General features: G+C 39.8%; 1 protein-coding gene across 17 annotated transcripts in view; it reads left to right on the top strand.

The window, feature by feature from the left end:
- The first annotated feature begins 4,649 nt into the window (after nucleotides 1-4,649).
- Nucleotides 4,650-25,293, top strand: part of Sls (sallimus) — a 126,592-nt gene continuing 105,948 nt past the window's right edge. For 5 of the 17 annotated variants that reach the window (XM_076314390.1, XM_076314399.1, XM_076314388.1 and 2 more), the window contains exons 1-9: nucleotides 4,668-5,343; nucleotides 17,874-17,916; nucleotides 18,539-18,813; nucleotides 19,408-19,622; nucleotides 20,040-20,261; nucleotides 22,051-22,391; nucleotides 23,081-23,429; nucleotides 24,117-24,355; nucleotides 25,008-25,237. In XM_076314390.1, the coding sequence (XP_076170505.1) occupies nucleotides 5,166-5,343; nucleotides 17,874-17,916; nucleotides 18,539-18,813; nucleotides 19,408-19,622; nucleotides 20,040-20,261; nucleotides 22,051-22,391; nucleotides 23,081-23,429; nucleotides 24,117-24,355; nucleotides 25,008-25,237 (2,092 nt within the window). In that variant the 5' untranslated portion in view covers nucleotides 4,668-5,165. Of the gene's footprint in view, nucleotides 5,344-17,873; nucleotides 17,917-18,538; nucleotides 18,814-19,407; nucleotides 19,623-20,039; nucleotides 20,262-22,050; nucleotides 22,392-23,080; nucleotides 23,430-24,116; nucleotides 24,356-25,007; nucleotides 25,238-25,293 lie in introns of all 17 variants that reach the window. The other 12 variants (XM_076314383.1, XM_076314386.1, XM_076314384.1 and 9 more) reach the window with 6 other exon arrangements.

Below are 25,293 nucleotides of genomic sequence, written 5' to 3'. Positions count from 1 at the left end.
GTTTTGCTCGATCGAATTGCAGTCTCGTTGCTCCTCGTTGCACTTGGAAGTTTTGCGCGTACGATTTTAGAAGAATCGGGAAAGACACAAAATTGGGTTTTTTTTTTCTTTGGAGTTTAAGGTCACATCAACCTATCGGGTTATTAGTAACCACATTTATTTGTCATTCTTTTGGTCTGCACTAGATACCATATTTGGTTGTACAGGTTTATGTATTTTGGAAACCCTACGACTCTTATGCATGACTGTTCTTTCTGTAATACGTTCAATGAATCTTTAACGTTGTGTTTTCTCCTTTTCTCATTGTATTTTGGGCAGATGGTTAGAAAATGTTCTACAATTATTTGTACACAAGTCGCAGACATTTGAATACGATTTCGTTATAAAGTGTTTATGGGTGAGATTTGTGCGAGAGTTGTTACAACTGATCGATCTTTTCTGGGGTTTTCTTCGTGATATTGTTGCGGACTTTGTGGCTGATTGTCGGTTTTGACGTTTTCCATTTTTCGTTCCAACCTTTTTTTTATTTCCCCGATGGTATGGTTTTGGAGGTCTTTGCGATAGACTGCTACATGAAACGGGGGGGGTTCACGGCTAAACTTGTTCGAGCCAGCGTTCATAGAAGTCGGCTAGGTGATTTGTATCGACAAACTCGAAAAAAGGGAGGGCCTACTGGAGAGAGAGACGACATCCGAGAGTCTCGAGGCCGAGAGAAATTAACGCGTCTTGCCAAGTCGTTGCAGCGAAACGGACGATGAGAGTGTACGAGACATTCAAAGAAGGAGAGACGACGAAGGAGAATGCAGACAGAGATTTTCGAGTTTTCATTTCGATTCAATTGTTAGAAAAAATTACAATTATACCGAAAAGGGATGAAATATCATTTGGGTGTAATTATAATTATTTTCCTTTACGAATAGTAACCCTCTGTGAACAAAAATCTATTAAATATTTGAGGTCAAAAGGTGTGACGAGTTTCTTATAAGTATCTCGTCGCATCAAAGATATTCAACCGAATGCAGTAATTACTAATATTACTCGTGATACGGTTAACGTCGTTCGATTTTACATAAGAATTAGATTTTACACGAGAAGTAGATGACGTTGCTTTAAAGTTATTCTGGATATATTTGGAACGAAAAGTGAACAAATTTTAAGGGATGCGAGAAAGTCGTTAAGAAACAAGCTTTATTTTATATCGAAAAGTGATAGTTTTGCGAAAGAAGAATATATCGGAAAGGAGTCTACATTGATCGCGAGTTAATAATTTTTAGTATTTTTATATTTTCCAACATACGTTCGTTGGAGTATTATCCATGGATAGATGGATTTCTATTATTGACAAAGAGTCTAAGCACGATCTTACGCGGACGATAAGAGATGACAAGAACTGAATTGGATCGTGTAAAACATCGAAAGTAATCAAGATAAGGCAGTATTTTTATTCGCTAACGAAAATATTAATATTTGCATTTTTGAGTATATCGTCGCGAGAATCCAATTATAAATAATCCGATCGGGGTCATGCTCGGACTCATTTTCATCGAGGTCTTGCCAATTCATTCGTAACACTTTCATGAAAATATCATAAAAAATATACAAATTTGGAAATTAAAAACGTTTTAATTAAATTATCACCGAATGACTCATCTTCGCGAAGGTTGACCGAACCACCTGACCTAATACCAGTTGCGATTCCTTTCAGAGTTGATCTTCCATTCTCCCTACAATACTCTAATATTATTGAAACTAATCGAACGATGTGAACGTGAAATGTTCGTAACCTGAGATAGAAAAGAAAAAATACAAACGACGAGAATGTTAAACGATTTGTTTCAAAATGTCTGTCACGAAAGAAATGTATTCTATACCAAAGTCTCTTTTCGTATTTCCCTAATCGATGTGCACAATCCAAGGCTCGAATTCAACGATAGAACGGCGTGATTTTCTCTCTTTCTCTCTCTTCAATTATCTATCTATCTATCTGTTTTCCTTATTTTCTTTTTTAGTATTAATATTATAATTTTGTACGTACAATTTTGTAGAGAATTTGGGGCTGTAATGACACTACAATAGTATCTCTGCGATGTTAAAAGATGAGAGCAACGGTACTTGAGTACTGCAAAATGCAATAACGATAAGAAATTGCAAAATTTTCGTAATATCGCCTCACTTTTCGGTTCCCTGGCCGACTAAAATCACATACTTCGTTTCGAAGAATATTATTTTCTACATAAACGATAGTACATATTACGAAACCAGAAGAAAAATGGAGTACCAAATTTTGAAATTTAAAGCGCCAGAGAGCGTTTTGAAGCGGACAGTAAAGTTCGATATGCTGGCGAAATTTGGAACGTCCAATATCGAAATTTGGAGTACCGCGAAGGAGAAGGTTCCCATTCTCACTGGAAAAACAAGTCTCGGGCAATGTTAATAAAATCGCGACTGCCCCAGTTTTGAACGGAGCCGCAGAACTCTCGCGCGACACGCGTGTCGCGCTGAAAACTCCGCCGGCGACGCGAAAGGGAAAGAACGCGCGGCGGGAAGGAGATCGAGGATGAAAATTAAAGAAAAAGGAGACACGAAGCGTAGAAAGAGGGATAGTACGCTGGCTGCGCGCGGTCCACGGGAGATACGGCTGCTCTCGCGACTACGTGTCGCTGGCGCGAGAGAGGACCAGAAGATTGGGGAGGGGCGTGGTTGGGAGGGGAAGGAGGACGAAGGAGACGAGGTGACGAGGAGACGAGGAGAGAAAGAGCTCGAGAAAGGGGCTGCGACGGAGCTCACGGTAGAGGGGGAACGGAAGGGGGATCGGAGGGGAGGGGGGCGAGAAGTGCGTAGATGCGTGGGCGGCTGTCAGTGAGCGCGAGAACGCTGCGTGAGCCGCGTGTCGACTTGCGGCTCCGCTCGAGTCACGGGTTCTTTCTCGTTTTCACGTAAATCATCCGGTCGATCGGAACAACGAGAGAGCGATCACCTCGTCGAACGATCAGAGGTCACCTGGTTTTGGGACTCGAGTCGGTTGAATGCGAAATCGTCTTGTGATTTGAACACGTGTATTCGTGTTCCCGTCCGTAAGAAAGAGTGGCGAAGGACTCGTACGATAGCGAGCAAAGGGTCGCCTCGTTGAATTCAATCGGTTCGAATTCGAGACACCGCGTCGAAACTTTGCCTTCGACCTTCCACGAGGAAATACTTTCCAAACCTCTTCTTTCGTACGTACGTCGATCGGAGCGACGAGTCCCTTCGACGTACTCGAATAATACGATTCGAGAATCGCGTCGTTTTTTATGCGAGATTGCAACGTGTGCGGGTGTTTCTATCCATAACCGTCCATGAGAAAGAGTACAGTTTCTCGTTTCGGGTAGATCATTGGTCAACGAACGAACAGGAGGGGACTTGTCTCGTAAAGTAATAAGCAGAGTATTCGTTTCGTCGAATCGAATCGAGTTCGGACGGGAGATGTCGCGCTGTGATTTGCACGAGCTTCTGCCCTTACGAGTTCGGCAATTTACGAAGATTATTTTGAGTTAACGCTCGACTCTGTACACGTTTTACGATCGAGGGACCGAGACGTGTGAAAGTCGCCGGGATCGATGGATAAATTCGAAGAACGAGTTAACATTGTTTTACAGTATTTTATAGTATTACTCTTGGTAATTGGAACGTCTAGGAAGATTATATTATTTACGTTTATAGAAGGTACAACCTACGATACACTTTCTATAAACGTACCAGAGAGGACAACAAAAAGTCTATTTTTAACGATCGTGTGTACAACGAATAATTTCGTATCGTTGATAAATGGTAAACGAAGAGAGATTCGACCTTCGATCGACAATTATCCGTAAATTTCGCACGCGTTATCCCAGAAATATAATTCCACCGATTAGAGAAGATAAGAAAATAGCCAGATTTAGCGTTAAGCGTTAGTTTCTCTGCATCGGACGAATGTCTCGTTAATTGTACACGTACGATACCTATGCAATACGCGTAACCTTCGACAGCGTCGGTAATCGAGGGTTAACGAATCGTCGGATCAATTTCACTTTGACGGTTCGTGTACAGAGTAAACACCAATTTCTTCGGCAAACACGAAAAATTCCACGAAAACTTTCCAATAGCTCCACCTCCCACTTCGCGTCTACTTCGAGCGGAATCACTTCGTTGGAAGTTCAACACCAAACAGGCGAACGTGCCAAAAAAAATATATAGTACACCGTGCATCATCGGAGGCATTCGATGCCCGAAATACCGCGCAGAAGGCGGCACAAAATCCGAGAAACGTAATCTTAACGACGCGAGTAACGTTTCTCGCGACGCGTGACCAACACCGTCGAAAATTCTTTTATTTTTACTCAGGGACGATTACGAATCTCGTTCTCGACGAGACCGATGAACAACACCGTCTCCCTTCGAACGAGGAAGAGCCGGTGAACAAAATTGTAAAAGGTGACGGGGGAGATTATTTCCATTTGAACGATTAATCTTCTCGGACAAGGAGGGTGTGAAAAATTTCGAGTCTCTCCGTCATCGTCGTTCTCGCGTCGTCGGCGTCGAGACGCTCGACGTCCCCACCTTCTCTCGAACCAACCCCCACCACGACTAGCCACGTCCTCGTGGAAGGCCGTGTTCGTTTTCCGAGGCGGCATCAGCCGGCAATTCGCATTCGACCGACGTCTTGGTTTAAAGAGTCTCGGGGACAAGATTTTTGATGATGACTTGACTTCTGCCGACTGGTAGTGAGCCGCGGCTTTAAGGCAGCACAGACGAATAGAAGAAAAAGAGGAAGCGTAGTTCGAGCCGACCAACGATAGAGAGAAAAAAAAACGAGAAAAAGAGGATTATCGATTATCGCTTCGAATCGAGTAGAATTAATCGCGAGTGACAACCACACGAGGATTTCCGTTTTATTTTCGTTCGTTTGTTCCATTATTTCTTTTTTTTTTTCTTGGTCTCATTATTTTGTTGTTGTTGAGTGCCCAGTGAGTGCACCACACGGGGGAAGTTTCTACGTCGAAGAGTAATTCTCGGTTGCACGAGAGAGAAAAAGAGAAAGGAAAGCGAGAATCGTAGCCCAGGGGTTGTGATCCCCGAACGTCGACGACGAAGAAGTCACTGATTCAATCGACTCTATACGACTTGGATTTCTCCGTGGATCCAAGATGAAGCGACAAGTGTCTCAGCAGCAACAACAACAGCAGCAGCAGCAGCAGCAACAACAAACGACGATGCAGCAGCAGCAGCAGCAGCAGCAAACGACCACGCAGCAACAGCAACAGTATATTCAACAGAGAACCGAACGACAGATCACTCGACAACAGATCACCAGTCAGCAGAGAGGTCAGTTTGGTGATGTTTCTTGACGATGACAATTTTTGAAAAATGTCTACGCGCTATCGAAACGGGCGAACGTTTCGTTAGGATCGCTGATGGGCCAAGACCGCGCGAATCGGGGTCACACATCGTGGATGTGTTTCGAGTGAAAATTTGAAAAGCTTCGAAGCCCGCGATTCGTTCGATCGTAGAAACAAGTTCGATGAGAAAAGTTCATCGAACACAGTTTGGTAGCTTACGCGATAACGCGATCTATGATATCTCGATAGAGTATTGAATCGAACATCGGTAAGATTCTCGAATCGATATCGCGCCGAATTCGATATACCGTACTCGTCGAAAACGTTTTTCCATCGAAAATATCCCGTCATGGTTCTCCGAAACGGTCAGGTGCGCTATTATATTTCGCGCAGTCCGTCAAATTCTCGAATATCGCATACCATCGTCGCATCCGTTGCGTTGTTTGCGAATTTTGCAACGTCTCTTTGGTCGTTTCTTTTCTTTTTCGTCCCCTTCTTCTTCTCCCCCATTCGCTTTCATTTTTCTTTCCGTTGTCGTTCTTTTTGCGCCGACACGCAAAACGCAAACGGTAGAAAATAAATCGAGATCCCACCGGATTTCTTAGCGGAGAATATCCCCTCGACGAATATTCTATTTTCGAGCGAGAGCACCGCCCCTGCGTGAGCTCTAAAGATAGTTTTCCACGCCGTTCGACGCCAGAGCGTTTCGAAAATTCCTGCACGCGCCCGTAAACGCTCGTAAGGGTCGCCCTCCCCGAAGAGGGTGGCCCGTACCCGCGTAAAAACCAAGACGCTAACCCGCAGCTGTCAAAATCGCAGCCAGCACGATCCGGCCCGCTATTCGTCTTCCCCGATTTTCGTCCACCCTCTCTTCCGTCGATCGTCGGTCACGGGATATCTGTCATTGGCCCGTGGATTGCGTCCCCGGCTGCTGCACTCGTTCAGAGGGAGAGGGGAAAAATGCGGCTTCTAAATCCGGCCAGACACACTTTCCACGGGGGCCCCACTCTTTGGCCCATGTCGCCTCGGAAGTAACGATCGACGACGATCTCTGGCTAATTAGCCAGAGCATCATTCGCGATCTTTGTTCCAAAGGATCGAACGCTCGCCGCTTTGGGGACCGATGACGTTTGGCACAGAGTTTCGTAACTCGTAGAAACTGAAAGTCGTTGTTATGGTTCAGAACTGTTTCTGTCTTCGTCTCTCGGGATACGAGCGTTGAAACGTCTGTTTCACGCACAGGGTTTGTTTTCCAGCTTTCACTGTGTACGATCGATCAACGATACTAGAACATTTTGTATCTATTCTTTCGAGATGGAACCACTGTGATCACGTTTCGTAGATAGAATCGAATATTATCCGTATAAAAGTTGCACGGTCGATATAGTTTCGATAACGATATTATACTCTCCGCGGGATGAAATCAATAATCGAAAGTATCGAAGAAGAGAAGGTAAAAGAATCGAGAAATTGTTCGAGAGTGTAAATTATCAATGTAACGAGATAGTTGCCGAAGTAGCTTCGAAAAGTCGAAGTTCGATATTAAATGCGTATCAAAGTTGCGAGATCGGAAATTGTTGATACGTAAGAACAATTGTTGGGAATATTATAAGAATGGACCAACAATTTTACCGAAGAGGACCCGAATAGGGGTTGAAATGTAAATATAATATCGTTGTTTAAATTGCACTCGTGATGGCCATTGTCCTTCTCTTATTGAAACTGAAATTCGTTGAAGTTTTAAAACCTGGGATATTTGACGCGCGAATGTTTGCAAAAAGGTTTCTTTTTCTATTTTGGGACAAATCGTAATATTCATTTTTGGTAATCGACCAATGGTAAATATATTTAGAATAAGGTCTTCGTGAATTAGCATATCATAGTTATTACAACTTGAAATCTTTTTCTAAATAATAACGATCTATATAAAAACACCTTAAAGGTGTAACTTTTTGCGTAAAAGCAATTTAGGTAATAAAAATTGTTAATCGTCGAACCACCTACTATAATTCGTTCAGTAAATGTATAAGTACTTGAAAAAGGAACCACAAGAGAAGTGAAAAAACGAGTTTATAAACTCGAATGAAAAGTAACTTTGACAACTACATCTGTCACAAATATTCCTACTCGATAAACATACATACATACATACATACATACATACATACATACGTACATACGTACATACGTACATGCATACATACATACATACATACATACGTACATACGTACATACGTACATACGTACATACGTACATACGTACATACGTACATACGTACATACGTACATACATATATGTATCGCCTAAAAAATAATAATTTTTAAAAATAATACGTGATCACGTGCAAAACGCTATGTAGAACCACGGAAAGAAGATCGAGGATGAAATACGTGTATCGTCTTGAAAATAATGATATCTGAATATCATTATTTATTTTCTGAAATTTCATTTGACCAAAATTTTTGCAACTTCGTGCACCAAATTCAACGGTAACCCCTTAGATGTCTTACCGAACGTCTCGTTGTTTACAAATATTTAACGAGAAACGCGGTCTCGATAGAACGCGATCGGTTGCTTTGAGAGTTCACCAGCTCGAGCGGTAATGCCCGTTGCTGGAAACGAAACACTCTCCGAGCTGACAGCTCGTAAGTGCTTCGAAAAGAGCAACAAGGGTTCGCTCAAAGGGTACGAAACGGTCGGGAGACGAACGCGTCGGTCCCATTGGAAAACATTCGTAACGGAGCACCCTCTGAGATTTAACAGCGCACGCTAAATAGCGTGAAAGCGCTAGAACACGCTACGATCGTTATTCTCAGCGACGGAAATTGATGAGCGCAACACGCGGTGAAATGGCAGTTTACGCGAATTCCAACGAATATGAGATTGGAGACGTTCCAATGGAAAGGCAAATCGGGGATGAAAATACAATTTTCTTACTCCCCTGTTTATGTTTGTCGAATTCGTTGCGCGAATCCGTGCAAAAATCGGAATCTTGCCAGGGAACGAGGGCGGGGGAAAAAGAAAAAAAGGAGCAATAGCTCCGTTTTCGTCCCGTGACAGAAGAAAGAGACATCGCGATACGAGGAAGGTTCGCGATGTTTCCCATGAATCATTTGGCCGAAATAAGGTTGGAGTTAATGCATCGGTGTCGGAATACTCTCGTCGGTTTAATCACCGTGATATAATTATTTAATGTCACGCTTCTTTTCTGTTTGCTCGCACCAATGGACGAAAAATTTTCGGAAAAATAAATTCGTGCTAGGTCAGATTCTTTTTAGCATCGATTTTATTTCAACGTATTTTATAGGCTTCAGAACGTCGTTGCAATGTTGCAGGAGTATTTCGTAATACGTACCGCGTTACGAACTTTTTTCATGGAAATTTTATACGTAAACTTATTTTTACCATCACTCTTACTTTAAAGTATTCTATAGACTTTGGAACGTTGCAGGAGTATTTCGTAACAAGTACAGTGTAAGAAACTGTTTTTCGTAGGAATTTTGCGTGGCAAGTTTTCGTTCGTCAGTTCTTGTATTTAATTTTGTTATTTTAGTTAATATCAATCGTTCGTATCCTTGTATCGTACTACGTTGAATTATAGGGTCAAAGTATTCTAGATGTTTCATGACGAAGCTTACGGAAATATTTTGTAATATCGTATACAAGTGTCAGCCGTATCAAGTGCTGCTCGGAAACTATTAGGGATAAGGAGAAAATTCTTTCTCGGTGTTCGAAAGTACACGTGCTTGAACTTTTTACGTAATATACGAGCCACTTGGAAGTCGAGTTAATTTACTTCGCTTTTCGTAAATTTCCCAATTACAGCTAAATACGAAGAACGAGTGTGGAAAAAATGTTTATAACATAAGTACTTTGTTTTTAAGCGGTTCGTGCAGAGGTTTCATTCTTCATTTTCTTAAACGGGACAGCGTATAAGAAAATACGAGACGATATATCAGTCGCTGGGAAATCATCGAGACAAAAACAAAACACGTTAGAACCAGTATATTCTAAGTTGAAAATCATTTTACCGAATATTCAAAATAGTGCACGCTTGTCGACATTTATCAGAGCACTGAATCATTTTATTTCGAATATCTGACAACATCGTTTGAGTCACTGAAGTTTGAAATAGTACCGAACTGTTTCCAAATGTACCACCAAATCGCATTGAATTTTCAAAGAATTGGAAAAATGTATCGAAAAAATCTCCCTTCCCTTTTTAAGCGTTTTATCAAGATCTGCAACATTTATGTGTCGTATCGTTTCAAAAGGAATAGTGGGGGCGTATACCTTCTGACGTTTCGTATACTCGATATATTCTACAAATTGCACAAAAGTCTCGTAATAATGCATAACTGTGTAACTCTCGTTAATATTTCTGGTCTTTCATTTTTATTTTACTACCCGACATAACTTTCGTAAATACTTCTATTTAATGTTTTATTTTATATCGTGTATTCATTTTGTATCACGAGTGTTTTATATTGTTACAATTTTTATTTTAATCGAATCGAGGAAACTTTTTCTCGAGACAAATATTGTGTAATTTAATACATGCGAGATTCGAACCGATGTAAGAATTCAAACGGATGTACATTTTTTCTCGGTCACCCAGATGGAACAATGGCGAAGAAAGTAACGTAATTTTCCACGAGTCACGGTTATAGTTACGACTACGAATTCAGAAATATGTTTAAAACGATCCTGCAACAATGACTTTGCCAACTACGCCTTCGCTGTTCGACAGAGATATCGTACCTATCGACACCACCTGCCAACTGGAATCAAAACTAATTTCCAAAACGTGTAATCGATGATAATATAAATAACGCGAAACGAACGTATTTCGCTCGAGATAGTCTTACAAATTTATAAAAAATCGTTCGAATGGATTTCTTGCCAAGTATATAATTATAAACTCATTCACTGACTTGAATCAGAATTAATTTTAAGATCAACACATATATTCAAAATATTAAACGATCATCTAAAGCGTACAGTTCAAAGGATACTTCGTGAAATAAATATAAATAAAATTGCATCCATATTTTTATATTTGCTTTTTAATCTTTGACGAAGGAAAGTTGTCGAAACTTGCAACGGATAATTGACGTTTCACGATATTTGAATACTTTTAAGAAAAATATTGAAATGTCTTCACTGTAGATTACTAACAGCAAAATACAGAAACAATTGGTTCACTTTTTCCAAACTTTAACGTAGGAAAATTATCGAAAACTTACGATGAACGAGTTTCATGTTCGAATACTTTTGAGCGAAAAATGTAAATGTTATTAGAAACAAAATATAAAAAACTGTTTATTTCGTTGCTCGTAGCGAACGGTAATTGAAATATTTTACCCACAATTTATATTAATAGCAAACAATTACTCGTGTATATATTGAAATTACTCGGTTCAACGAGTATACGGAACTACTTTACTTGGAACTCGTGAAAACAAATGGAGTTACGAAACTTTAAATGGTTCGTCGCATCGATCTGTTTTCGACAGGGCTTTTGGCAAATCTCGATACGCGTAAAATCTTTCGTTTGTTTTCGCGCCACTATCCAGCAATTTTTAGCGTGTCTAAATTTTATCGGAAGGTCGATAAATTTCGGTCGCTGGTTGCAAACCCGACGAAAGAGACCCGACTCGGTCCAGGGACCAAAAATATCAGACGCGTACTCGCGCCTTGATTCACGACTATACTCGAAACTTCACCGCGGAGAATTTCGAAAGCTTTACGAGCGCAATTACTTCGCGGCAAATTACGAAACCACGCCGTAAAGGGTGATCAGTTCCATTTTCCGTCACTGTTCGCGTCGAACGATACATTTATGCGAGAAGTATCTCTTCTTTTTTTTTATCGTAAATATATCCCGCTCGAGCGACGAATTCGCAAATCACGTTGTCGCGGCATCGCGAATGCCATTTGCATCGCAACTTCTCGACGCAGATTTCAATATTTGCTCGCAGAATTGCTGATAAGAGAAACAGAGTAATCTCTGTTGACATTTGCCGCGAACTTTTCGAATCGATTGTCACAATTGGAGTTCTCCGTTTGGTATAATAATTGAATCCAGAATAACATCTTCTAGATCCGTTCCTCCGTTTAATTCAAGAATTGAACTTTCAATAACATTGTATTAGATTTCTTTTTCCGTTTAGTTTAAGAACTAAACTTACAATAACATTCTTTAGATCCATTTCTCTGTTCAGTTTAACGACTAAACGTAAAATAACGTTTCTTGGACACATTCCTTCGATTAGTTCGATAACTAAATTTAGGGTAACACTTTTTAAGTTCATTTCTCTGTCTAGTTATACCTAAAGGTAGAGTAAGAAAATTTAGAGCAACATCGAAATTCTTCGTCTCGTCTTACGTTCATTTCATATTCAATTGTTCTCCGATCTTGTCGAATTTATCGATTATCTCTCGATCCTTTTTAAAAAATCTCTAAACTTATAAATACGTTTGGAAATTTTCATCCACCATCGCGATCGAATCTTGAAAAATTGTTAACCGAACTACAACTCGCGACGAGTTGTTGGTACTTGATTCGTTCGCTGTTTTCAAAATTGGCGAACCGGTGTCCTTTAACGCTATGTCAACGCACGGTGATCTCCGTTTCTCGTCGTTTCTTCGTTCCGTTCGACATTGACTCGCAGTCTGCCAACGCTGATACTCGAGTTCTGGCTCGCAAATGTCAGTCAAATTCGAAGAGTGCCAGCGGCGGTATCGCATCTAAAAAGAATACAGGTCGCGTGTGGGACGCGAGAAATTGCATACAAAACATCTCGACGCACGATTAAGAAAACCGTAATCGTTCGGCGTGACAGAGTCAGCTATTTCGCTACGGCATCGCTGCTAAATCATCATTATTAATAAAGCGAGACTGCCGTGATCGTATTACGCGGGATTTTAAAATCAATCGTTTCGACGATATCTTTGTAATCGTGTGCGGTCAGCAATTTCTCGATAAATGAAATTTACCAAATCGGTAAACCGATTTAACGCACCGATTAATCGGACATTGCTCGCTTGCTTGCTCGAAGCCCCGTTCGGAGAATTCCAATATTTTTTGCACAACTGACACGATCAACGATTTGTCGATAAATAAAATTTAATCGAAAGAAAAAGAAAAATTTAATCGGATTTGATCGTTTGGAGCTCTATTCGAAGAATTCTATTCTTGTTCGTGTAACTTGTTTACCTGTACAATAATTCTTAAGTATTCTGCATAGAGTACCAATTCATAGACGTATGTCACGGTTAAAATAATTTAGAGTACGCAATTGAACGCACAGAGATACCATTCGTGGACCGAATTTCTTTGAATGTAGAATAGTTGTAGATGGAGAAGAAAATTTTACTTCGATGTTTCACCGAGTATTCTACTACCGATTTATCGAAGTAAATTACATCGGTTTACTTCTGGTCGGGTTACTCAACTGTCTATTGCACCACGCTCCGAAAATCGCTCGCGAAACGATATTGCGCTCGAGTAAATATTTTCATTGGTTATAGAGAGCGGACTGATTCGTTTCATCGATTCGACGATATCAAAATTTCAGCCAGTATTTTGTAAAAAAAATTGGAAGAAAGTGTTCGATTTCTGACTCTTTTTAGATTCATCGATCTAAACGGACCGTACAGTATTTTGTTTTAATACGACACTCAACGGTCTCCGAAAACGTTATCAAGGGAAAAAATATAGAAAGTCCATTGAGAGTGATCGCTGCACAATTGCACCCGTGAATCAACATTCGCGTAGCCATTATTAGTTCGCAAAATTAACGTTTGTTCGAAAAATCTGAAAGAGATGATCGATCGACTCGAAAAATTTACAGATAGAATAAAATTTGGCAACAGTACTGTCCGGCGTACATCGGCGTTGTACAGTCGACGCAAAGAACACGGTTCGCTTAAAAATAATCGTAGGATTTCGTCGAAACCATCTAGACGCGGGGGTAATTCTGTGGACCGAGGTTCTCTCGATCGTTTGGTCTGGGAGTTCTTTCTGCAAGTTCCTCGTCCGAGAGAACCGGTGTCCCCTCGTAGTCTCTCGAAACAGCTGATCGCGACAGAAGCGACCTGTCAGTCGGACTCGTAAACAATAACGACCGATCGAAAGAAAATGAAGCAAGAACGATACTCCCTAACGATAAAGGACTTTCCGAGAATTCGTGAAAATAGGAACGTCGCTACGTGCAACTCGCGTTTAGCAATAAACATTTCTAAATATTTTCCCAATAGGACACGCGTGTACGCTAGAAAGAGAGAAAGAACGAGCCCACAGATGAGGGGGGGGGGGAGGGTACGAGAGTAGGGGAAACAGCGTTAGGAGCTGTTTTATTTTGGTCAGTGACTGGCTTTGCGTAACGTCCCCGGCGATTGGTCGAGGTGCATGTAGTCCGGCCGGCGTAGACGCGTCGCGTCGCGGCGCTGGGCGCCGCGCAAAGATAGTTGCTCCTAAAATGGCCCACGGTAACGCGATCCCCATCTGGATGCAAAAATAGGATCCCGTGGTTATCCGACCACGTTACATCCTTCTCCCTGACACCCGCCCCCGTCTCTATCCGAATGAGAATGGGTACCGCTCTCTTTTTCGCCTCGACTCTATATCTCGTTCTTTTTATTGCACCAGGTAGCCGCGACGTGTACCCCTTTTGACCTTCTAGCCCACAAGCTCCGAGAGGCCCACAACTCGCACCTTGCATCCGCGGATCGACGTCGTTCTCGACGACCGATTAACACCTGAACTACCAAAGGGGTCAATTTTACCTGTTTCAAACTTCTTTTTGAAATTACTTAATCGTTAACTGTGTCCTTGCGGACGTACAATATTTATGGACAATTATCGAAATGGACAACGAACGGTACTCGTAAATTATACATTGTATGTGTGCGGTGTAGAAGCAAATAGGAATACGTTCACCGTTGGTGGTTCCAGTTGGTGTTGAACCCATTGATTTGTTACGTATAAGGACTTTTTATAGGTATAAGGACAATTGATTTCGTCGAGGTACATAGTAGTATTTATCGTCCGAATCGAAATAATTTAGAAAACTGGAGAATTGAAACGATTACCGTTTTTGGAAAAACGATCCAATTTTTTACCTCAAAACTACGCAAGAAAATTTTGTACTTCGAAACTCTATTAACATTTTTACCTGTACGCTTTTATTTTTTCAATCCTTGTATTTTGCCAATTTTTCGAATCTCGATCCAATAATTGAAAAACGTATATACAACCACTGAAACTTCCAGAAAATATGTAGAAACACGATCGATATTTTTCGATGTTTGAAACAGAAGATCTCTTTAATGTGTTTTGTAACAGACGCGATCTATTATATTCGAAGCGAAATCAATGCTCGTACAATGAATAATTAATGAAATGAAAAAAGCAGTCCTCACGAACGGTGTTACAGAGAGCTTCGGAACGTGTAACAGAGTAGGGCCTTTATAACAGTGAATCAAGTCCATGTTTCTCGAAACATTTTTGTCCACCGAGCAGTTAAATTTATGTTCGTAGTATAAAAATATTAGCTTACGTGTACGAGTATTTCGTGTTTCGACTCCAATTTTTGGATGGTGGTCAGAAAAAAGAATTACATTGTTTATACTTCCCTTGTACTCTCATCTTGTACTCTCATCTCGTACCCTTCTCGTCTCAGACGAGGGTCCAAAAACTGTTTTCGAAGCGTAAAATACTCGCGTATACGTATACTCCTCTCGAAGACTATCATCTCCCTCTCGTTGACTTATTATTGTACTCTCCTCGTACGCAAACGTTGAACCTGCTTCGTATATTGACAATTCACGATTACGTCTGGGACCGATATTCCTGTAGATACTTTCGTTGTTTAACCCGAACGCGTGTTGCGTCACTCTTTGGTTTCAAGGGGATGGATCGATCATCGATCTTATTTGCAATTTTCTCAAACAAGGAAAACTCGAGTAATCCGCAGTGTTATTAATTTTCCAAGCGTAGATAAAAAGAAGAACGTCGGGTTACACGCCAATCGATCACGATAGCGCGAAAGAATTCGCAGAACGGTCGATTAATTTGGATCAACGGAACATCTCACGTGTTTCGAGATCTTCGAACGTCCGTATCGTTGTTTATCCTTTACTCTACTATTTATCGCGTAGACGATGCATCGCGTGCGAACATGCCTCGGATTTCTCAGCGATACCGTCATTGCCTCTAGAATCCACTTAGCCGCTTAACCGTGATAACGAAAGTGGTTTTAGCGGCGTGCATCGAGATTGTATCGGTAGTTTATTTTCGCTGCGCCCCCGTGTTAGTTCTGACAATTAATTTCCCGTCACTGGCGCCCGTTACGTCGTTGATCGCATTATACGCGTAATTTGGGGGCCGCTTGGCAGGATCGTTCGAAATCTTTTGAAGTCAAAGTTACTCGCCGGCGGTCTACGAAAAGAAAACAACCAGGATTACTCGCTGAAACGACGAGTCCTTTATTTTTCCTTCGAAGCCGATGAACTGACGTAAATTTTGCCGACGAATCATTCGTTTTTAACTCCTGCGAAATTAATCGTTCCGCGAATTGAACCAACGTCGAACTTAAATTGACATCATAGGTATCCACTATGTATTCAATAATTATTTAACAATTTTTATATACACGTATCCTCACTGGTTCGAATAAAGCAGGTCAGAAAATATCGTGCATCGTATTTCGTATATTTACAAGAGCGTAATAAGAAAACTGCATTATTGCAATTTATAGATACCCAATATGTATTCGATAATTATTTAACAAGTATTAAATCTAAATACCTTGGAAAAGGTACACCGACTTTGGGCACCGTACCTCGTATACTTACGAGAGCAAAAAAGGAAAACTGGATTATTCTAATTTATAGGTTCCAACTTAATTGGCTCGTAGAGCCTGGTAATGAGAAACAGATGCAGCAGATCTTTCTTATAAATAGTAGTATGCACCTTGCGAAAGCATTATTTATTTATGAGAGGTGTTCAAACTGTTGGCTGTTCGTTTCAATATCGTTTCAATCGAACGTGTTTCCTTACGATATTTTATGATTATTTTTCCTGAGAATTAATTCCCGGAAAACATTTATTCGGAGTACTATATCGGCCATTGACACGTTGAATACTCGATGTACAATAGAACTTCGATAGTTGCAGAAAAATGCGATTGAAAGATTTCGCGCGCACGCGTGTTTACGTGTGCGTTTATGGAGGTAAATCAGTGGAGCCGTATTTAAGCAAGATATTACCACCACCTAGATGCAACAGTGATTGCTAAGCGATTATTCGCTTATCGATGCGATGTAACGAACGAGATTCGTATACGAGTATCGAAATTCTACTTTATTTTGTATTGCAACGGCACAAATATAAACTCAAAGTTCATATTTCTTCCGACGCACACTCTATCGACCAGAAAAATTCGTACCGGTACTTTTGAACTACTTTGTACGAATTACTAAATTTAAAAAACAGGTGAATGCGTTTATTCCTAACACAATTCAATAAATGTGTTAAGATGTATCTTCTGCGTTACTTTTTCCAAATTTATTAAAGACTGGCAAATATATTATATTATTATTCCCGTTATCTCGAATAAATGAATGAATAAATAAATACAAGGATAATGCTAGTTCGACGAGTGAACCTCATCGTTCTTCTAAATTTCAATTACCCTGCTCAACTTTAATTTCTGTTCTATTATGATAATACAATTTTACCTCAAGAAGAGGTCGAAACATCCAACCACTACCGTCCCTCTTCTATTACTCTGGAAATAGAAAACGAATCATTTATAACTTGACACAATTTTCAAGTAATACACACAACAGAGCAGAAATTACACCATAATTTAATAAATTCTATCCCTGTTACGCGATACGGCTCGTAAAATTACACTTATCTGATATAGGTTCGTAGAAATGGTATTTCTTATTGTCGTAACAGTATCAAAATTAATAACGGAAGAAAATACAAATGGAGCGGAAACAGGGCGTGAAAAGTTACATAAAATACGGGATGAAAATCCGCGGAAGAGAACCCACGGACCATCAACATTTAACGTCAACGAATTCTCCGGGTTTAATTAGCAAATTGACTTAATTGCTTCGCGTCCCGGCGTAGATAAATTCGTATAAAAATACGTGGTAGCCGTGGCGCGTGACGACGACAGAGAAACAAACGGCGTCAACGGTTCGTTTCCTCGATTCGTTCTAGCCCAGTTCGGAGGAACGAGAGGAAATGCAACCCGAGGAAAGACGCGTAACCAGAAATAAAAGTAACGAGCTTCGAGAGAATCGAGCGAAAGCTCGAGTTTTTTCTTTCGTTTCGACGGTTCGAGACGAGAACGAAATCGTTAAAACGGGAAACACGATATAAAGATCAACAGCTCGAGACTTTCGTTTACGATTCGTAAATTCGAGTAGAATAATTAATACAATTTATATTTTGGTCAACGTTGGTAACGTTCTTTTCTTTTTTTCTTTGCAGTTCAAGGGGAGATTGTAATGCAGTCGACGCCCACGGTACCAGCGTGAGTATATCTTACGGTCTACTTCGGGAAAGATTTCCTTCTTTTCGATCAATTTTATTATACACTCGAAATTGATCGATCGTTTAGCAAAACTGTTGGTATATATACAAAATAACGAATCCTTAATTCGTATTCCCGAGTTTGGTACATTCACGGTGGTGGATAATTCGTCAAAATTTTTGTCGTCGATATTGTGCCTTCATTTTGTCACCGATTCTTCTAGTTGATATTTTGAAATACAATGAACAAGTATTTCGATGTTTCAAGCAAATCGGAATTTAAAAACTTTCGACACGAGACAGACCGAGACTGTTTGGCCAAAATATTTGTTTATTCTGTATTTGTAGCAAACATGTTAGTATGCGTTTAGTTAGAAATATACTAGTCTAATCTCGAATGTAGAGGAAAAGAACATTGGTTACAATTTTCTTCCGTGTTTTGAGAACATAGAATTGTGTAGAAATCGACGTTTCGAAAGGAACTGTTTTAAATTTATCATTTTTGCACAGTTTTATCGTCTGATCTCGTCTGAAACTATTTTTCCGCCTTTCTAGAGCGAAGAATTTTTTAGAGACTGTCGTTTAAGAAGAATAGTGGTTTCAAATTTGTAATCTTTGCACAGTTTTATCGGTAGACCCGGTGATCCATCGCCGCCGGTCTTCGAGCAGATTTTCAAGAACGCCAGATTCGCGCAGGGTGGAAATGCAATTTTCGAAGGACGCGTCAGAGGGAACCCGAAACCAACCGTTTCCTGGACGCATAAGGGTTCTCCGTTATTGGAGTCATGGAAAATTCGGATGTCGTACGATGAGAAAACCGGAACAGTTACTCTTCAGATTAATCAGATTGGTCCCGGAGATGAGGGCGAATACACGTGCAGTGCTAAAAATCAGTACGGTAAGTTTTCCGGGAAATATTCTTGCCCGGTGATTCGATAAAAATTCGAAACACCGCTTAAAATAATTAACGAATCACTTACGCGAGATATCCGATAATTTAAAACATTCGCGTAATATATCTATCTACTGGTACAACATTCGGTACAAATATTATCATATTAAGTATACGATACTTTTTCCACACCTCTAATTTGAATTGTTCCTCTGGAACGATAAAATATTTGAGATATTTAAAAAATAGAAATGGCAATGGATGAAATACGTAAGGATAGATAATAATTAACGAAAAGTCTAGGATTTCATTGAAGAAGATAAAATTACACAATTTACGTTCGCCAATTGTATCCACAGAAGCAGTCAGTGTATTTTTTCATTTCTGTTTTATCACCATTTTATCATCGATTTAAAAAAAGGTCAGCTGTCTCGACCACATGGTCCATCTTATACGTCCAGAGAATCCTACCGCGAATAAGTACGGGGAAGAATTATCTAACAAAGTGGTTTACAGTTAAATCACTTTACAATTAAGCTATTGTAACTTTGGTTGACTTGGAAGGATACATTTAAATTGAGGACTATTTTCTCTGCTCAGGTGAAGCAATTTGCTCGGTTTACATTCAGCCAGAGGGATTCGGGCCTCCGCAGCAGCAGATGGGTGGTTACAGGAAGGAATACGCGCAGACTTTTCAGTCGACCGAACAAAAGAGCCAAACCGGAACTCAGAGTTTCCAGCAGCGAAGCTATCAACAAACAATTGACAAACGAAGTTACATGAATGGATCTTCTACCAGTATCGAGGATTTCAAGGTTACATATCGTTTCGTTTCTTTGTAATTACGCAACCATTGTGCAGATCTTTTCGTGGAAATTTTTCCAAAGATTATATTAGTATGGATTGTACAGTGCAGAGCATATATAAATTATATAACATAGGTTGCACATTATAGATTATGTAGTATCGATTATATAGTATAGATTATATATAAACTATACATAGTGTATATTGAGAGCATATACAAAGTATATATAAATTATGTATTATATATTGCATATAGTATAGTATATATTGCATAATATAGATTATATATAGTAGAGATTATGTGGAATAGATTACACAGAATAAATTGTATAGTATAGATTGTATAGTATAGATTACACGGTATACATTATATATAGTTTGTATAATATAGATGAACGAATAAAGTTAACTCGATAAATTTGCAGGTCGACACCTTCGAATACAGACTGCTGCGAGAGACGGAATTTCGAGAGTCGATTACACGTCGCTTCGTGGGCGAATCGGACGTGCAGATTTCGACGGTAGTAGATCGTAACCTGGGACCGGTTGCACCTCCGCAAATCGTGCAAAAGCCCAGAAACTCGAAACTTGTCGAGGGATCCGATGCCGTTTTCACAGCGAAACTATCTGGCAATCCGAAACCGAGAGTAAGTAGATTAATCTATTCGCTAACTCATATTCACCGAGCAGAGTCGATTTTCTTAAATACTTCTCGAGTATACCGATTACGAATACACTGCAGTTTGTTAAAAGTTCAGAATAATCGATCAATCGGCGAATTAGGTCGATACCTAGTTCGATATAATTAGGCAATTTTCGAATCTTTTTTTACAAGTTACAATAAATGAGTACTTAGAAATTTTTACATATTTTATTAAAAGAGTTCAATCGAACTTGACAATACTACCTTACTCGTGAACTGCGTATCGCATCAAAAGGTTGATAACCAGATTTTGAATTTTATGCACTTATAACGTATACCAACATGAAAAACATGTACAGATTATATTTAAATGGAATATAATAATATTTCACGTTGCATAAATCTGTACTTTCTGTATACGTTTAGTACATGTTTTCTGTGTCCGCGCACATATAGCATAAATTTATCAAATCTGCAATCTATCGATGATTCATATTGTTGATGCGTGTGGTTGGTGATTGGTTGAATGTATATATATATATATATATATATATATTATACTAGTATATAGTGCTATTATTGTAGTTATAGTATTATTAGTATTAGATGTGGTATTGGTAATAGGTTTCTCTTTTCACTAAAGATAGATTCACTAAAGATAGATGTATAAAACTAAGCTAATCGTCTCAGTGCCCTCGGCAAGCGTCTTTACCGTCTTTGTCGCCTGCGTCTTTACAAGTCTTTCATCTTACTACGTCTTTACCAGTCTCTTCTCGTACCCATACTGTTCTTTACGTCTTTACCAGTCTCTTCTCGTACCCATACTGTTCCCAAACACGCTTCTTTCGTTCTCATGCATTCCCATGCTCGAACGAACTTTCATTAAATAGCATCCTAGAACGACCCCCTGTAAAGGGTCGCTCGTGCCCTTTAAGAAACCTGGCGACAGATCGGCGCCAAGTATTTACCCTAACGCAGGTCCATTCGCACGCGATGTATCTTCTAGGCCTGCACTCGAAGCAGGCCCAAGTGAGCACGGAAAATTCCGATACCACGATACGTGTATGACATCAAAGATGTCATACTATATAGTACAATAATTAACATTTTGTATTCTTACTGATTTTATCGAGGCAGAAAGATTTCCTTGCGCGATTAAAAAGAATATTAAACGATGAGGAAAGAAGTATTATAATAGATGAGATTTAAATTTAAATGTTACCAAGAGTTCCATAAATTATGTTTTATTTCGAAGAATGCGTTAACCAATCTTCACTAAGAAATTCATCAGTCAAGTGCTGTAAAAAATTCATCTTCGCCGGCAAGAAATATTTTTCGTATGTCGATGAAAACTTCTCAAATTTTAATCAAATTTTCACTCGTAAATTTTATAGTATAGATTAAACTCGTAAAGTTAAAAGAATTGAACTCTATGCGACGGAAACAATTTTGAAATAAAATTATTCGAGTGTTTATCAATTAAATCGACGAGTTGAAAAATATTACAAGTCCAAAATTAGTCTCTTTCGAATAATCTCGAAACTATATGTAAAATGTATAGAACTCGTGCTGGGATCAAGAACAGTGCAAACAATTACTTTCTACCTGTGCTTCGAGTGGTCCCGTGAGTTTAATGAGTGCAAAAAGATATTTTTCAAATATCTCGAGATATTTTTGGAATTTTACTCTTCTTCGACTCATCGATTCAATCGATTTGGATATGTTGAGTGTCGGTGCACACAATACCGAGCGAATTGTTACCATGTTTCATGGTTTGTTCTCTTTCGTTTTAGTTAACTTGGTTCAAAAACGGCCAAAGGATCCGTGAATCGCAACGCGTGGAAATGAGCTATTCGAATCAACAAGCCACCATGAAAATCAGAATGGCTTTACCGGAAGACAGTGGTCATTATACCTTGCTGTCGGAAAATCCTCAGGGTTGCACGGTCAGCTCGGCGTATCTGGCAATCGAATCCAGCGACCAAGTGGATCAGGCTTACCAAGCTTACCAGAAGGAGACAGTGAAGACTCAACAAGTAGAATCGACCGGCGAGTCCGACTCTGGCAAAGTTCTGCCACCAAATTTCGTACGCACCTGCACCGATCGCGAAGCTACCGAAGGAAAAATGACCAGGTGAGTTTCGGAGTTTAACTATTTAATCGACATTTTTTCAAGAAGGAAGTCGAACTTCAAATCACAAAGATGCAGAATTACTAACACAAATCTCTGTTGTTTATTCAGATCGTCTTCGATTAAATGAAATATTTAATTATAATTCGTTCAAAGACGATATTAACATCGGCAGCTTGAGTAACCGATAAAGACTTTTATGTGTTATTAAAATATGTCGATTTCGGGGTTAAAATTTATATCATTTGTCCTGAAGTGTTTATTCCAAAATTAAATATAACATAAAATTTGAACTTCTGCTTAGATAAGAATACTTTCGACTCGAACAAGGGACAAATTAAGCCATATAATGTCACGTTTATTTCGTCTGTGTATATTTACACTTGGTCAAAGCACGTTACACGGTAGGGTTTCTTGTAAATTATTTTCAAGGCATTACGTACTTCAAGATGGCGTCTAAGATAGCGGTCTAGAGAATATAACGTGAAACCTGTACGAATAGTAAATTAGAGTTTTAGAAATGTTCTTCGATAAAAAACAAAAATAACTGTTACTCCTTAAAGGAAAGAAGAAATTCTATGAAATAACTATCCTTCCCGAATTTATCAAAGTGTATCGCTGTTACCTTTCGTGAGAATGACTCTCGTCGCGATAAGAAAGTATATTCACAGCCGTGTAAATTTGTTGTCCAGGTTTGATTGCCGTGTAACCGGCCGTCCGTATCCCGAGGTAACGTGGTACATAAACGGGCAACAAGTGGCCAACGACTTAACCCACAAGATCCTCGTTAACGAGTCCGGGAATAACTCTCTGATGATCACCAACGTGAGTCGCGCTGATGCTGGTGTCGTGACCTGTATCGCGAGAAACAAAGCCGGCGAGACATCGTTCCAGTGTAACCTGAACGTCATCGAAAAGGAACAAGTGGTTGCTCCAAAATTCGTGGAACGTTTCACAACGACAAGCGTAAAAGAAGGAGAACCGGTTGTTTTCATGGCGCGCGCTGTTGGCACCCCTGTACCACGAATCACCTGGCAGAAGGTAATTCGAATACTACTGCGTTATACATCGATTAAAACCGTAGAAGAAAATCGAATTGCAAAAAAGATATTTCAAATGTAAGAAGTTTGAACGAACTTTCATTAAATAACAACACATTTCACAGATCATAAATCCGGATGAACACTGTTTGGATGAAACTGAGTGTAACGTACAGTTGACGACGAGTAGAAACAAATCTCAAATTTTTTTATACCAATGTACCAATTGGTACAATAGAAATTGATTTGAAACATTAAATTACAAACTTTTCGAATCGACTTTCTCCTTACGTATAATTAAATTGTAGATTTTGACCAAAGAAATAGGAAGAGTCCTATATCGTTGTTCTAGGATTAATAGCTTAGCCAAGAGAATATATATTTGTACGCAAACTACCATATTGGTTACCATAGAGGTTGAGAAACATTCTCTTAACTAAACTATTAATCTCTAACAACGATACTTAAGATTTTGTTATACCTTTTTGCACATTAATATTTATACCCTAATGTACGTTCTCGTCATCATCTGTACATTGCAATCGGTCCAATCCGAAGAGCACATGTTTCAGTAGTAGACTCCATTTGTCGGTCGGTTTTGAGCAAGTAAAATTTGACGATCAGTATCGTTGGAAAGCTCTTGAAAAACGTGAGAAATATCTCGATAAAATTTCCTTCGTTCTTCCAGGACGGTGTGCCAATAACACCCGGACCAGAGGTTCGTATAATGACTGACGGGAACGGAGCTTCGACTTTGGACATACCCTGCGCGAAAATGTCAGATGCAGCTTGGTACCAATGCACAGCACAGAATGTAGCCGGCTCTACAGCCACCCGAGCACGGCTCTTCGTAGAGACACCGAAAGGAGCAGCCCCCGAACCAAGACGCCTGAATTTACCCCGACCGACGAAAGTCATCGAACCAGAGTGAGTACTCTTTACTCGTTCGACACTATTCGAAATATAATCGGAACGAAATCGATTGACAACTCGAGACAAATACCTCTGCTACGAATCGCGCTCGACACGAGCCTACGATTATGAGAGTGCATGTCCGCAAGTGTACGCAAAAGTGACGAAAAATAGAGAACGTGACGGCTAAACATTGTAGCGATGGAAGCCTAATAATTTGCACCGGTCAATTGATTTTGTTGCGGATCTAACAAAGAAATGATCAGAACTTGCAAACGATGAATTCACAATTGTGATTAGCACTTACAATTTTACAAAAGTATTCGTTGCAAAAGATTCTTGCGATATAGAATTGCTCGGTTACTTAGAATTGTTACGTCGAATTTTGAAAATTATTTCGAGAGAGTAACTTCCAAAGATATTTTTTGTTTTCGAGTATCCGTATAGTTAACACCTTACCAAGTGAGATTTCACTGTTCGAAGTTCTGATCAAATTCAGGTATTCGTGAAACTCGACGAACGAACGTGTCAAATATTAACGCGACATTGTTACTGTTATGCGAACTGGTGGAAGGATCATGGTAGGGAATTTGTCATTGAATTTGTAATTCAATACCCCACTCGTCACGAACGACGATAATGGAAATAACGTTGAGCATAATTGCAGACCTGCGCCTGGCCCCGAAGTGATTTATTTGCGACACGTAGAACGTGCCAAGCCGTACTTGCCTCCACCCGAGGAGGACAGAGTTTATCCACCGCCACGTTTCATTATACCATTGAAGGACGTCCATCAGATCGAGGGTGGACGAATTCACTTCGAGGCCAGAATCGAACCGGTGGGCGATCCCACCATGAGGGTAGAGTGGTACGTCAATGGAAGAGCTCTCGATGCGAGTGAGTATCTTTCGTAAATTCTACAATTCAATAAAGGACAAACACGAATCTTTTTA

This window comes from Ptiloglossa arizonensis, chromosome 6 (genome assembly GCF_051014685.1).
Source record: "Ptiloglossa arizonensis isolate GNS036 chromosome 6, iyPtiAriz1_principal, whole genome shotgun sequence".
Lineage (NCBI taxonomy): Eukaryota > Metazoa > Arthropoda > Insecta > Hymenoptera > Colletidae > Ptiloglossa > Ptiloglossa arizonensis.
This window is presented reverse-complemented; position numbering and strand designations above follow the sequence as displayed.